At 37.4% G+C, this 16,836-nt stretch overlaps 2 protein-coding genes across 2 annotated transcripts; both read left to right on the top strand.

The window, feature by feature from the left end:
* Nucleotides 1-309: 309 nt before the first annotated feature.
* On the top strand, nt 310-1,344 carry LOC124542407. Its single transcript, XM_047120361.1, has one exon. The coding sequence runs from the start codon at nt 310-312 to the stop codon at nt 1,342-1,344; it is 1,035 nt and encodes a 344-aa protein (XP_046976317.1).
* Nucleotides 1,345-12,009: 10,665 nt separating this feature from the next.
* LOC124542581 lies at nt 12,010-12,960 on the top strand. The gene has a single exon (XM_047120516.1). The coding sequence runs from the start codon at nt 12,010-12,012 to the stop codon at nt 12,958-12,960; it is 951 nt and encodes a 316-aa protein (XP_046976472.1).
* Nucleotides 12,961-16,836: the final 3,876 nt, after the last annotated feature.

Here is a 16,836-nt window from a genome sequence, read left to right on the forward strand (position 1 = left end):
TGGGTGGCTTGATACGGCTTCTGCGATGCTGGCGCCCAGTTTGTTGGTGAAATCAAAGACCTTAAATTAACCAACAACGAGACAATGGTTAGTTTTGATGTCCAGTCATTGTTTACATGCTTACCCATACAAGACTGCATCGAAATTGTTAAGAGGAAGCTACAGACACACAACATGCCTATTGAATATGCAGAGCTGTTACATCACTGCCTCACATCAGGTTATTTATTGTGGAATGATGAATTCTATGTACAAGTCGACGGGGTAGCCATGGGTTCTCCAGTATCCCCCGTGGTCGCCGATTTATTCATGGAAGACCTGGAGGAGAGGGCTCTTCGCTCCGGACCAATAACACCTAGGTTTTATAAACGGTACGTAGATGACACTTTCACAATATTACCTAGTGATCTAACATCTGCATTTTTAGTACATCTTAATTCTATAAATGAAAACATTCAATTTACTATGGAATTAGAGGCAAATAATTCTTTAGCTTTCCTTAACAGCCTTATTATCAAGAATCCTGATAATACATTGAGTCACACAGTTTATAGGAAACCCACACACACCAACAAATACCTCAATGGTGACTCGCACCACCACCCTAGTCAGTTAGCTACCGTTGGCAAATCTTTATTTCAGAGAGCCCACCATATCTGCGATGCTGAACACCTAGAGGACGAGCTACGTCAGGTCAAGCTTGCACTCCACCAGAACAAGCTGCCCGTGCCTCGCCAGCATCGCAGAAGCCGTATCAAGCCACCCACAGTTGAGCGACAACCTGCATTTCTACCATATGTGAAAGGAGTTACAGACAGGATTGGCAACATCTTGAAGCGAGCTTCGATTAAAACCGTTTACAAGCCTCATAAGAAAGTGAGCCAGTTCTTGAGACCTATCATGAGTAATATCCCTTTACAAACTGCAGGAGTATATAAACTCGAATGTGAGTGTGGTTTATCTTACATAGGCCAAACAAAGAGAAGCATCGGTACCAGGGTCAAGGAACATATAGGAGATGTCAAAAATAGGCGTTCTTCAAAGTCTGCAGTCTGTGAACATGCTCTGGATAAACCTAACCATTTTATCCGATTTGATAAACCACAGATTCTCGCTAGAGAACACAGATTCATTCCTAGAATGATACGCGAGGCTATTGAAATTCAAAAACATCCGAACTTCAATAGAGAAGATGGTTGGAGACTTTCTAACACCTGGGATCCACTTATTAAAAATTTAAAATCCCAAATCCAACAGACTGCAAGACCTAAAGATACAGTTAGTGCCTTCTGCGTGCAACCGGAACGTTACTCAAGATATCAATTGAGAAATCGTTGGCGGTAGTTGTTAATAATATTTCCCTTGTTCTTCAAATAGACAAATGTCATCTTAGTCTACCCGTGACCACGAACACTGCAAAGTGCTCGAAACGTCGGGATGTTTAAAAATAATTAATATACGCGATTCATCCGTTATAATTAGTTTTATTTAAATGTGTTATAATAATCATTTTGTGTTGTTCTTTCAATAATTTTTAGTGCAAATAGTTAATTTATATGGTTTTTGGGTTTTACTAACATTATTAGGTTACAGTAAGTGTTAATTTACTATTATTGTTATCATATATTAGTTTGTAAGTTACAGTAGTTAAGAATGGATGTTGATCCCCCTCCTGAACCTCCTGATCCCGGGGGTTTTGAAACATCTATTGAAGTGACTAAATCCTCGGCTCGTAAACGTTCAGGGGATAAGTCCTCTGTTTCTCCCGATCCCTCCTCTAAAAAAACAGTCATTCATCCTACCACTGCAAATCCTTCCATCCAGACTGTGTATGTCAATCCCGCTTATACCGATGGTCCTAAAAGTTACGCTGATGACGATAAGGCCCCCTTCATTGTTCATGTCTTCCATGAAGTCGCTGACCCAGCCGCAGGTAACTCAAAACGTGCTATTAAATTCGGACAATTCTTACACAAGCACAAAATTGGCTCTATATTTAATGATGGGGTCAAAAATGTAGGTCGTAATAAAATTGAAGTCCAGTTTTCCACTGCTCAATCGGCTAACAATTTCTTAAAAAACCTGTTTTAGATTTGTGTAAATATAAAACAACATTACCGACTTATAATATTACATGAATGGGTCTAGTCAAGGGCGTTCCGGTTGACTGGTCTATGGAGGACCTTATAGAATCTATTGACCTTCCTCACGGTTGTGGGGAAATAATAAAATTGAGGCGATTAAACCGCAAAACCGTCAATGAAGGAGTTGTGTCCTGGATCCCAACTCAGTCAGTTGTGATAACTTTTAAGGGTCAAATTCTCCCTAGTAAAATTTATTCCTTCCATACCTCCCTTCCTGTGGAAACCTATAATCTACCTACTATCATTTGCCTGAACTGTTGCCGTTATGGCCACATCAAGACTCAATGCAGATTCACTCCCAGATGTTATAAATGTTCCCAATCTCACACAGGTGAGTTGTGTGAGGTTACAAAAGACAATTCTACATGCCTTCACTGTTCTGGTAGACACTTTGCTACAGATAAGGATTGTCCGGAGTATTCGCGACAGCACTCAATAAAGATTGTTATATCCCAGGATAACATCTCGTACATGGAGGCAGCCTCTCGCTTCCCAAACGTCCGCAGATCATACGCTGAGATCGCAAAAGAGATGTTCTCCCCTCCTTTGTATACTCCGCCAAGCCCTAGATCTCCCTCTATCCCTCCATCTAAATCCACCCCTCCTCCTAATAGATCATATAGACAGACCATCTACCGTTCTCCTTCCCCTAGAGTTACTCTAGGAAAGGGGTACGATAAACATGCCCACTAAGCTATAGTTGGTAATTGCTCCTCCTCGTTTCCAAATGGTTGTGCTCTGAATGCTGGTAAACCCTCCCCTCCTAATAACAATCCCAACTTATTAGAATTATTAATTAAAACTCTCCTAAACATCCTTAGCACATGTAGTGAAATTCCTCTACCGTCCAACGTTGCCAATGATCTAACTCAACTTTTCAATATTGTTAAAAATGGCCCCAGTCAGATTCCTTCAATGGAACTGTAAAAGTGTCCGTCATAAGAAACCTGACCTCCTCTCCCTTATTAATTCTTATAAACCTGTCATTGTTGCCCTCTCTGAGACATGGTTGATTCCCGGTACCCGTTTTCGGATTCCGGGTTTTTCCTGTCTTAGGGATGACAGAAATGACGGGTATGCAGGTTGTGCCATCCTGATCAGGCACCCTATCCCCTTCTCCCAAATTCCTCTTCCTCCTTTTAGCCAGCATATCAATGCCGTGGCTATAAAGGCCTTCAATATTTCTTTTTTATCGCTTTACATTCCTCATCCTAACTCTTCTCTTGCTCCTGATTTACTCTCCATTTTCTCTTCCCTTCCATGCCCCATTCTTGTTATGGGGGATTTTAACTCCCACCATACATTATGGGGCTCCTATTACTGTGATGGATTTGCTCCCGTGTTTGTGGACATTGCCGAGGATGTAAATTTATGCATTCTTAACGATGGCTCGCCGACTCGTAGAGTCTACCCAAATCAGAATCCTCGTTCCGCTGTTGATCTAACCCTATCATCTCCCTCCCTTTCCTCACAAACATCCTGGAATATCCTCCCATCAGCATTTGGAAGTGACCATTTCCCTACCCTTCTGTCACTTAATAACAGATCCTTCTCGCTCATCAAATCATCCCCACTCCTTAAATATAGACTTAAGAACGTTAATTGGTTAGCATACTCTAACTCTGTTGATGCCATGTTAGACTCCTTCTCTGACTTTGTGAATGATGAAAATATTTTTGCCTACTATGAACTTTTTCTTAATGCAATCAAGTCCTCCGCTGATACCCATTACAACCAAACAACCCAAAAAATGTTAATAAAAAGACTTTGCTTTCCCCTCCTTGGTGGGATGAGGAATGTAATGTCATGGTCCAACAGAGATCTGAAGCCGAAGAGTCATACACAGTCTCTATGACTCCACAAAATTTCGTCAAATATCAGCGTATTGATGCCAAAGTTAAAAGATTTTTTTCCAAAAAGAAAAAGCAGGGTTGGACCAACTTCTGTGAATCCCTCAATCCTCGGTCTCCACCTCAATTAGTTTGGACAAACCTTAAAAAATTTCGTCGTTCCCTTAACTCAGAAAATCCAAATGCCAATAATCCCTCCATGTGGTTGAATGATTTTGCTGCCAAGCTTGCACCTCCTTTTGTACCATGCCAGGATAGCTTTTTAACACGGCAACCAACATCTACATTGGATGATATGGATAGCCCATTTCGGTAATTTTTTTGAATAACATCATATACGATATTGCTCCGTATATAGCAGTAATTTTTAACAAGGGTTTGGACACGGGTTCATTTCCTAACTTGTTAAAATGTAGTAAAGTTTTACCACTTTTTAAAACTGGAAACAGAAGCGATCCCAGTAATTACAGGCCTATTTCAATACTCCCATCCTTAAGTAAAATTTTCGAAAAAATTATTTTAAATCAACTTCTCGTCCATTTCGGTACAAATGCTATTTTTCATGGTGAGCAATTCGGTTTTAGAAGAGGTCGCTCGACAACTGATGCGGGAATTGCGCTTCTCAAACATATTTACGATGCTTGGGAGAAATCACAGAACGCTATTGGAGTATTCTGTGATTTATTTAAAGCATTCGATTGTGTAGAACACGAAACGCTTCTTTATAAGCTCAAATATTACGGTGTTAAAGGTAAAGCTCTTGATCTCATCGCTTCATATTTAAGTCAAAGAATCCAGCAAGTTTTCATTAATGGAATAAAGTCTTCTGGATCTACGTTAAAAATGGGAGTTCCGCAAGGTTCAATTTTGGGTCCCTTTCTATTCCTAGTATATATAAATGATCTTCCTTTCTATGTTAAGGGTATTTGTGATATAGTGTTGTTTGCTGACGATACTTCGCTGATTTTTAAGGTTGACAGGAAAAAAAATGACTATGACGATGTGAACGGTGCATTATCACAGATACACAATTGTTTACAGTAAATAATTTAGTTTTGAATGCTCAAAAAACAAAATGTGTAGTTTTTACCCTACCTAATGTTAGCAAGCAAAATTATAATATATCTTTAAATGGTGACCGTCTTGAAGTAGCTGATACTACGGTGTTTTTAGGAATAGAATTGGATTCCAGACTTCAGTGGACTTCTCATTTATCATCCCTAACAGGAAGACTCAGCTCCGCAACATACGCGGTTAGAAAAGTTAGACAACTAACTGATATTGATACCGCTCGTTTAGTTTATTTTGGTTATTTTCACAGTATTATGTCATATGGCATATTACTTTGGGGTAACGCTGCAGATATTGAATCTGTCTTTATTTTACAAAAGAGAGCAATTCGGTTTATTTATAATCTTGGAGCTAGAGACTCTCTTCGGGATGTTTTTAACAGAGTAGGAATACTTACTGTTGCGTCGCAATATATTTACAACAATATCATGTATATTCACAGTAACATTGATCACTTTGATAAAATCAGTGATAATCATTGTATATGCACTAGAAGTAAGGATAAACTTATAACGCCAAGTTTCCGACTCCGCAAAGTCAATAGATCCTTCTTGGGGCAAGGTATCCGTTTCTATAATAAAATTCCGCAGAAATTTTTAACTTTGCCGTTTAGTAAATTCAAATCGTTTGTTAAAAATACATTGGTAGAAAAAGTATACTATTCGATACAAGATTTTGTTGATGATAAAAAAGCGTGGAGTTAATACCTGTTGACTTCCAAGCAGGATACATTAATTGAAATAATTGTATTTAATTAACATGACGTTGTATTTTTTAAATGTTAAAAAAGAGTAACTACTGAGTTTCTTGCCGGTTCTTCTCGGTAGAATCTACTTTCCGAACCGGTGGTAGCTTCACTTAATTGTAAAATGACGATTCAAAAGTGCTTATAAAAGCCTACTTGAATAAAGTTTATTTTGATTTTGATTTTTGATTTACTCTGTCAGAGCTCCATACAGCTTTAAAGGGACTTAAGGACTCGTCACCCGGGGAAGATGGAGTGCCCTACTCTTTTATAATTAACCTTAGTGATAAAGCTAAATGCGTCTATCTGAGCTTGATCAATGCTTTTTTCTCAGCAGGAATCGTCCCGAAATCTTGGAAGTCCCAAATTATCATCCCCATTCTTAAACCTGGGAAAAACCCATTGGACCCAAGTTCTTATAGACCCATTGCTTTATCATCTACATTAGTAAAAGTGACTGAACATCTCCTGAAAAACCGCTTGGAATGGATAATGGAAAGCAGGAATATTCTCTCACCCTCTCAATTTGGCTTCCGAAAGGGTTTGAGTACTCTCGATAGTCTCAGCATTCTCACGACAGACATTCGAATAGCCTTTTCTAACGGAGAGTACCTTGTGGGTGTTTTTCTTGATGTTACTTCTGCATATGATAATGTTCTTCTTCCGGTGCTCAGGCAAAAATTGCAACAGCTGAGTATCCCTCCGAGGATTACTCATTTCATATGTAATCTGCTTTTTTGTAGATCAATTTCTGTTAAACACCAAAATTGCGTTCTGCCCCCCCGATTCGTCTGGAAAGGTCTCCCGCAAGGCTCAGTCCTCAGCCCTCTGCTTTATAGCATTTATACTCACGATTTCGAATTGTCTGTTAATAGCTTCTGTAATATCCTTCAATATGCTGATGACATTGTATTATATCTTAGATCTTCTTCCGTCCAAAACTTAACATTGCGATTAAACTCTGCTTTACATTATCTTGACCTATGGCTCTCTGACCATGGCTTATCTTTATCAGTAGATAAGACTCAGGCAGTTACTTTTACACGAAAAAGGTTGATTCCCGTCTTTGACCTGTTCTGTGGAAATCGGCGTATCAACTTTGTCAATAAGGCGAAATTTCTAGGCATAATACTCGACAACAAACTGAACGGAATTTGTCACTCACTCACACTTGTGAACATATTATCAAAAAATGTAAAAAAAGGCATTAACGTCCTTAGAGCAGTCTCAGGTGTCTGGTGGGGAGCTCACCCATATTCTCTCAAACTACTGTACAATGCAATAGTTCGTAGTCATTTGGACTATGGACTTTTTGTCTTAGACCCACTCAATAAATCTGCCTCCGAAAAACTGAATAAAATTCAACATAAATGCCTTAGAATAATTATAGGAGCCTTGAAGACTTCTCCTACCAACGCCCTGCAAGTTGAATGTGTTGATCCTCCACTTCAACTGAGAAGACAATATTTATCTTGATCTTATTAAAGGGGCCCCTGATACAAATGCTAAGTTCCAAAGAATTTTACATCAAAACTGGTCAAAATATCTCCTAATATTTAACGACATCGCCGGGGCCAGCACCAGCACCTCGCAGCATCCAGGCACGACGCTATCGGGAGCACTATATACGGGATATCCTAGCTACAGAAGATTGGCACCGCAGGAACCTAATCCGTGCAGGCCACATCATCAGATAAGTGTCCAATCCCACAAACAATCATTTATTCGAACATCCATCCACATAATCATCCATTTAATCAATCATATTTCCATCCACACAACCATTTTTCCATTAAAACGAATCATTTTCCATCCATCTCATCCATATTTCAACTATTAATTTGGCAATCAACTTGACGTATTCAATTCATAACCGTCAAATTCAAATTTTTATTGTCACCTCATTCATTCAACAAACGTATTTGCATTAACATAATAGCTTTATCTATTTTTCAAGCACAATTCATTCAATCACAGTATTTTGATCCGTTATTTCTACAATTTATTTTAAACAATTTCACCATTCACTTCATTTTCACATCATTTCATCTTGATTTAACATTTCACTTAGAATCATCAATTTAAAATCATCCGCAACCTATATACAAACCGTTGCAGATTTTAACATACGCAAATATTTAGCAAATACGCCGAATATTTCAGCGTTCCGGAGTGAGCGACTGCGCGTGCACTCATTAGCACGGCTAGGAGCTACTGTGTGAATAGGTTTGGCAGCAAGCGCGCGGACGGTAAAGTACAGCGAATACAGAGCGTATGTAGATATTTTATTATTATTTCATTACAGTTTGTAGTTTTAAATCATGTCCTCTTTAAAAGATTTAATTATTAAACGTGTTAAAGGGCGTTTGACTAAATTCAAAAATTACATACAAGTTCTTACGAAACAATCTAGTTTGAACAATATTGAAGTAGGCTCTAATTTGCTTAATTGTAATTTTAAGGCTAAAATTAAAATTAAGCAAATTAGAATCTTTGGCTAGTGAATTTAACGAAGTGCAAAGTCAGATAGAATATTTAAGTGCAGATTCGTTAGAGGTCGAGTTGGACATACGCGAGGAAATTGAGAATGATTTCGAAACTTCTATGGCTACTGCTCAAGTTATAATCTCCAAATATTCGCAATCAGGGTCATTTGAAGATGCACAAAGTGGTAGTTCTCAACCTCATTGCGTGGGCGTTAAGTTGTCGTTCATTCAAATTTCTAAATTCGACGGATCGGCTTTCCGTTGGCTTGAATTTCGGGATACATTTAAGTCTCTTATCCACAATAACGCTCAAATAAACCCCATTTTCAAATTTCATTTTTTGAAATTTGAAAATGGGGTTTGATGTTTTAGAATCGTACAATTACGATAAAAGCAAACAAGGGTCGGTTAGCACTTCCAAACCTAGCTGTAGTACATCAAACTACAATAAAAATATCACAAAATACCATAAGTCGTTTTCGTGTACAAGGCTGCCTCCCACCAATACTATTAAACAAAATAGATGTTTGTTATGTAAGGGCAATCATTTTATTTACACTTGTCCTTCATTCTTAGCTAAATCTCCCGAATTAAGGTTAGCTGCACCTCAAAACCTTAAGCTATGCGTAAATTGTCTCAGAAAAAATACAGACGAATTGATAACCTCCTCCTTTTTGAAGTCGGTTGAAAAGGTCATAACTTATTTAACTGCACTTTAGGGCCATGTCGCGAGTGTGGGAAACGACACAACACGCTTCTGCATATACCTAAGGTTGTAGAATCGTCAGCAAGTCAACATTCCATAGTTCAGACTGCTCAAGACGAACTAAACGTTCACCTTTCTAGGCAGCCATACACACAAGTCATGCTATCTACTGTCATGATTGACGTAATCAACCCTGTCAACTCAAAGGCCATGACTATTCGCGCACTTTTGGATAATGGCAGTCAGTCGAGTTTTTTAACGTCGTCGTTAAAACAAAAGTTAGGTTTAACTTACACCGACTGATATCAAGGTCGTAGGTATAGGGAACATGACAACAAACAGCATCAACGAACGATGCATTGTCTTATTAAAATCGTTATAGAGCGACTTTAATATTACGCTAATGTGTTTTATTATGCCTGAACTAACGGGTAGCATACCAAAGTCGTACATTAATCCATATCAAACTTGCCGACCCTAATTTCTATAACCCCGCGCCGGTAGATGCACTACTCGGTGCCGATATATTCTGGGCAGTTATAGGCAAAGAGCACAGCTCCCTAGGCATAAACAAACCATTTTTATGTAGTTCACAGTTCGGCTGGATTATTTCCGGTCCTATTTCATTGAATTGTGATCCTAAGCAAACCAATTGCAATTTTTCATCTAATGACGGTGAGTTATTAGACAAACAAATTTCTAAATTTTGGGATTTAGAAGATTTACCAAAGCGGTCACTGTTAAGTGACATCGAAAGACAAAGGAAATGCGAGCAACTTTTTGTCGCTCACACTGAGCGGCTAACGTCAGGTCATTTTAGTGTTCGACTTCCTCTTAAGGAGTCACCAGATTGCTTAGGAGATTCTTTAACCTTAGCTAAGAAACGATTTTATAATTTAGAAAGACGATTTAGAAAACAACCTGAATTAAAACACATATACAGTTCTTTTATAAAGGAATATATTAATTTAGGTCATTGTTCGAACTACACTCTCCTAGACTACATCCAAGTTATTATCTTTGCCATCACGCGGTATTTCGCGAAAACAGCGAGTCCACTAAGCTGCGCGTAGTATTCGACGCGTCGGCTCCCACAACATCAGGCGTATCGGTCAATGACTTGCTGATAATAGGGCCTACTATACAAGATTCACTCTTTTCCATCTTGATTAGGTTTCGTTTACATAAGTATGTTCTCACGGGAGAAATTGAGAATATGTATAGACAAATATCGCTTAACGAAAGCGATCGAAACCTACAATTAATTTTATGGAGGGACGATGAGTCACAGCCGCTAAAAACCTACCAATTAAATACCGTTACCTACGGCTTTGTGAGCGCTAGCTTCTTAGTACGAGGTGTTTACATCAGTTAGGTAAAGAGTGTACGGACGCAGCTATAAAAACCATAATTCAGCGTGATTTTTATAACGATGACCTTATCACAGGCGCAGATACAGAAAATCAACTTCTGTATATTTTAAAATCTGTTCAAACAGCTTTAAGCGCTGGCTGCTTCAATTCACGTAAATTTCGTTCGAATTTACCTACTATATTTCAAAACACTAGCATTAATTTACACGACCATTTAAGTCTTAGCAATTCTACGAGCACCTTAGGTTTAGGGTGGGATCCTAAATCCGATTGTTTACATTTTCATGCGAAATTCCAAAAAATGTAGGTCAAACTATTACTAAACGCGAAATAATCTCCAAAACTTTTAAAATATTTGATCTACTAGGTTTACTTTCTCCATCTACTATACAATCAAAAATACTTATTCAAAAAATGTGGATTCATAAGCTAGAATGGGACGAACCTATTCCTAATAATTTATATAACGAGTGGAAGCACATACAATCAGCTCTCGACATTTTATTATCAATTAAAATACCCAGGTACGTTTCGTGTGATGATCCTATGACTACCGAAATGCATTCTTTTTGCGATAGCTCAATCAGCGCATACGGCGCATGTATATACCTACGCACGATCGACGCATGCGGCAATATCAACGTCCGGCTTCTGTGTGCGAAGTCAAAGGTCGCCCCAGTCAAGCCTACCACTATACCGCGGCTCGAGCTGTGCGCAGCGCAATTAGCCGCCAAACTTTGCAAGGCGTGTCTCGAGTCACTTCGCTTACCTATTGCGCGTTGTATACATTGGACCGACTCGAGTGTCGTATTAGGTTGGCTCAATAGCATTCCCAATAAATTAAAAATGTTTGTCGCTAATAGGGTTGTCGACATATGCGATAATTTAGTAGGTACATGCCGCCAAGACGCTTAGTTCGTCTTGGCGGCATGTACCTACTAAATTAAATCCTGCAGATTTCATTTCCAGGGGGGTTGACGCTTCTCATTTAAAAAATTCCGAACTATGGTGGTCGGGACCAGAGTTCCTAAGTCTGGACGAATCTCAGTGGCCTACACTTAAAAATCAAAATATTGAACACGATTTACCAGAATTAAAATCACACTCAGCAATTATTGAAACATATTTCATTCAATTTGATAATTTTTCCAATTTTTTACGATTAAAACGTTGTTTTGCATACATTTTGAGATTTGTTCATAACAGTAAAATTGCTAACTCTAAACTGACAGGCGATTTATCACTATCGGAATTAAATAATTATTTTACGAAGTTAGCTATAATTAGTCAGCAGCAATCGTTTCCAAAGGAATACGCTTGCCTATTAAAGGGACAGCCTACCAGCCCTAAAAGCAATATTGTGTCTTTTAGCCCATTTTTAGATAACAATCAGGTGATGAGAGTAGGTGGAAGACTCGATTCGTCAAAATACGAGTACGATAAAAAACATCCCATTATACTCGACGGAAAGCATCGTTTAACACTATTGTACTTTCGTTACGAGCACACGCGTCAATTACACACTGGGCCGCAGGCGTTACTATTTGCCATACGTGAAGTTCTTTGGCCAGTGGGGGGAAGGAACTTAGCCAGACGTACCGTGCGTAGCTGTGTCGCGCATGCTTGTTCCCTTCATGGGGAACCTACCTTCTCGACGTGTGATGCCAGCCTTCCCATTTCACACCGTCGCAGTAGATTTCGCGGGTCCATTTTCGATACTGAATAGAAAGGGTCGCGGCGCAACCGCTTCTAAGTGCTACATGTGCTTATTTGTCTGCTTTCGTTACAAATGTGTACACTTGGAAGCGGTCAGCGAACTATCCAAGGATGCCTTTTTGTTAGCGCTAAGACGATTTGTATCTCGTAGAGGCAAGCCAGCGGAAATATATTCCGATAACGGGCGCAATTTTGTAGCTGCCGCCAAGGAGGTTACAGATTTCTTTAAAACTAAACCCGTTCTATCTGACTTTGCCGTCGACGAAAATATAAAATTTACATTTATTCCTGCCTACGCTCCTCACTTCGCTGGACTAGCCGAAGCGGGCATTAAATCCGCCAAGTTCCACGTAAAACGCGTCATGGGGCATGCAAATTTGACATTTGAGGAGTTGTGTACTTTGTTTACGCAGGTTGAGGCGATCTTAAATAGTCGTCCTCTATACCCTCTTTCTTCATCCCCTCACGACCTTCTTCCTCTATCCCCAGGACACTTTTTGATTGACCGGCCGCTCACTGCACTGCCTGCACCATCCCTGGAGGAGAAGAATTTCACCTGCCTAGATCGCTACGCCAGGATCGAAAAAATACGGCAACACTTCTGGCGTCGTTGGCAGCGTGACACCATCGGAGACCTCCAGCAACGCTCCAAATGGCGAACCAGTCGCGGCAACCTACGCGTCGGGGATCTAGTCATTCTCGCCGACGACAACGCAGCTCCACTGCACTGGCGCATGGGTCGGGTGTTGAGATTATTCCCGGGACCTGACGGCGTGGCACGCGTCGCTGAATGCCTGACAGCGCGGGGACTTGTGAGGAGGGCCTTCGCGCGCATCTGTCCCCTGCTTGAAGTTGAAGAAAACCCTTGAACGCGAGCGATTCAAGCGGGGGGAATATGTCGGCGCCGCCTACCACCTATCGGCAGGAGCCCGCACTCCCACTCAACGCCCATTCAACCAGTCATTCAACCAGCCATTCAACCAGTCATTCAACCAGTCATTCAACCAGTCATTTCAATCACTCACTCACTCTTAATCCTCCTAATTTTTCAGTTAAAATAAAATATTCTCTCTTCTGGTCTCTTACGAACAAGTTGTTTTATTAAGCGCGTGAACTTTTGCAATCATGTCCCAATAGTAGACAATATATATATATATATATATATATATATATATATCTATATGAAGATAATAAATAAGTATATATTACAAAACATCAATAATTTGAAAACAAAATTCAAGACCCATCTGCTAAATTTACAAAAGCAGACATAGATCTAGTGTATACATAATTTATAGTAGGTACTACTTGTATATACTAGGTAGGTACTTTTTTCTTTATTATTACTATTATTTTTTTTTATTATTATTTTTTTATTTAATGTTACTAAACTCAACTATTTTTTCTAATTCAACAACCTTTTCAACCGACTTCCAAAAGGAGGAGGTTATCAATTCGTCTGTATTTTTTTTTTTTTTTTTTTTATGTTTGTTACCTCATAACTTTTCACTGGGTGGACCGATTTTGATAATTTTTTTTTTTGTTTGAAAGGTAGTGCTTCCCGTGAGGTCCCATTTTCTTTAATTTTTTTCCGATGATGGTATCCATATGAAAACGACATAAGTCTTAAATTTGCATTATGTATATGCGCGACAAATCGGTGAATAACTGAAAATCACGTTAACCAATTTTGATAATTCTTTTTTTATTATAAAATATATACTTCAAGGATAATTTGGTGAAAGTTTGGTAAGGTTCTGAGCACAGAATCCATGACAAAGTAACGGAACGGAAGGGAACGGAACAATTCTGAGGAGCACGTTAGCGATACTCAGTCGAATCTTTTATTAGGTTATTTGGATATTTGAGTCACCTTCCGTAATGTGGTTATGTTTACGTAATTATCATAGTCGAATATTATAATCAACTAGCTACCCACCCCGGCTTCGCACGGGTGCAATACTGATACTAAATATACTACAGAATTTGTGTATTTACGACATCACATCGCAAACTTCTAAAATTATCAGTGTTTCTTTACTATATTGTTCATGTATTATATACACAAACCTTCCCCTTGAATCACACTATCTTTTAAAAAAAACCGCATCAAAATCCGTTGCGTAGATTTAAAGATATAGGGACAGAGAAAGCGACTTTGTTTTATACTATGTAGTGATGGAACTCCTATACGGCTCCTTAGGGTGCGATATGGGGCAGAATTTCTTACTATCTTTAATCAAATTTTGTGTATGTGATGTGATGTCATATGATGTACGAAATATAGTTGGTCTTTTTCAAAGTTTTTTTGCTGAGTTCGATTACAGCTCTTTCGAGGGATCCTTGTAGTTTACGCCGCGTGACGTATTGAATCCGCATTTTCGAAAGTCTATTTTTGCTTTATTCGCAAGTTTCCTTTGAAATTGTCCTCGAAGTAGTTTCTGACTCATATAAACGGAACGCTTAATCTATCCATATTAAAAAAAAATAGTTAGTCAACATCAGCTTCACTTAAAATCAAAAAATAAATAAAAATTTTAACAAAAAGAAAAACCGACTTCAAACAAAACACTATTTTAAAACAAATGAATATGCACGAAAAAGTAATAAAAATAATTGCGTATTCAACATATTTTTTAGAGTCTTCCTAAGTTAAATGAAATGAAAAATATTAGACTACTTAAAAGTCGATTAACGATTATATCATGTAGTTATAATTGTTGTGTATTATATACGGTGGTACTTCACTTAATTGTAAAATGACGATTCAAAAGTGCTTATAAAAGTCTACTTGAATAAAGTTTATTTTGATTTTGATTATGATTTTTGATTTTGATTACTTTTTCGTGCATATTCATTTGTTTTAAAATAGTGTTTTGTTTGAAGTCGGTTTTTCTTTTTGTTAAAATTTTTATTTATTAATATTACGTATAGTATACCTAGGTATTTAATATATAATTATTTTTTAATTTGATTAACTACTTGCCTATCGGTTATGGCCATCTGGCAATATGGAAGTTGCTCCTTACTTGAACACGGATGCCGGATTGCCTCGACTCGCCTATGATGTTTCACTCCCTGAAAATACATACAAAAATACGATTACAATATTAATATGCATATTTCAAATCAAATAATATATAACACAAACAGATTCTTTGACTAAAATAAGTTGATAATTAAATTTTATATATAATTAACAGATATACTAAATAAAATAATACATAACATACCTTACAGTAGCACAGGACATTTGCATTATGTGTTGCTGAATATCGTTTAGTGTATAAATATGGAATAATTTTCTCAATTAACCTATGGTAGTTCTTTTATGTTGCTTTTACTATGTTTGTTGTTCACTTTTTATTGTTTTTTACAATTAATGTAAGCAAATAAAATTACTTTAAGGTAGTAATAACACGTCACAGAATAAGTAACATAATAGGTTTATAATGACGCAACGTGACGCAATCTACACGAGCGTGCGGTGACGATCACACTGACGTCGACGGTGTTCCGTTATGTCCACGTCCACTTTGCGGCCGCGCCCCCCCGCCCCGCGCGAAACCTGTTTTTTTTTTTTCATATCGCCTCGCGTCCCGTACCCCTCAAATGTTTATGTGTATGTTTATGTTTAAGTTGATAGTTTGTTTAAGATCATCACTTTAGTTGATACTGTCATTGCGTGACTACAAGGGAGACAGCTGAAAATCAGCAGAGGGATAAAAATCTCTCATAGCCTGAGCTGTCTCCTTTTGACTGCACACAAGTTTTATATTCATTACATATATATATATATTTTTTCGTTATTATTATATCTTTCTTTGTTTATGTTTTTTTTATATAAATTTTTTCTTTATATGTGTGTATGTCAATAAATGTTTTTTTCTTTATTTCTTCTTTCTTTCTTTCAAATGCTTAAACTAATGCTAATATTTTGAATAATTCTAATTTTCTAATACTATACGCAACTTCAAATCCTTTCTGATTGTCCTGCCAGCTGACATTTTCAATATCGATTACCAAAACAAATAGAAGTATAAAACAGAAAAAAATTAATTACGGCATAACGAAAAATTAAATTAAGTAAGAAAAAAAAACATAGGAAACATACTATACAATGATAATTTTCAAAAAATGAGGAAATTACAATAGGTGTGTATTATAATTGTCACTAGATTAGAAGTAAATACCTATTATATATATTATTAATGTTTGTGGTAAAATTGATACACAAATATTACTAGAAATTAAATAATATTACAAGGCCTAACTTGACAGTCTGTGACGTTTCAGGTAGCTACACTGATTATGTCAATGTCAGTGCGTAAAAATAAGATTAATTTTTATTGTGCAACTACAGTGACTTTTAGATAGTTTATAATACAAAAGCTTTAAAGATGATATAAAACAGAACATACATATTATAATAGTTTAATATTAAATATGTATAAAAATGTGTGTCCGAAATTGGTGTTAACTATATCTAAACAAAGAACGTAACGTTACATAATAATACAAATAAAAGAATAGGTAGTACAAATATATCGTACACAAACTAAAGAGATGAAATTTCTAAATTAATTGAATATGTTTCAGGAATCTAAAGAAGAAATCATATTGTGAATATTCACAATACATATTGTGAATTGAGTGTTAGCAATAACTATAAAATTACACAATCAAATGAAAATACGAAAGAAACACATATGAAATAATAACAACTAAGAACATTTCAACTCAAT

Source organism: Vanessa cardui, chromosome W, assembly GCF_905220365.1.
Source record: "Vanessa cardui chromosome W, ilVanCard2.1, whole genome shotgun sequence".
In the NCBI taxonomy this organism is placed as follows: Eukaryota; Metazoa; Arthropoda; class Insecta; order Lepidoptera; family Nymphalidae; genus Vanessa; species Vanessa cardui.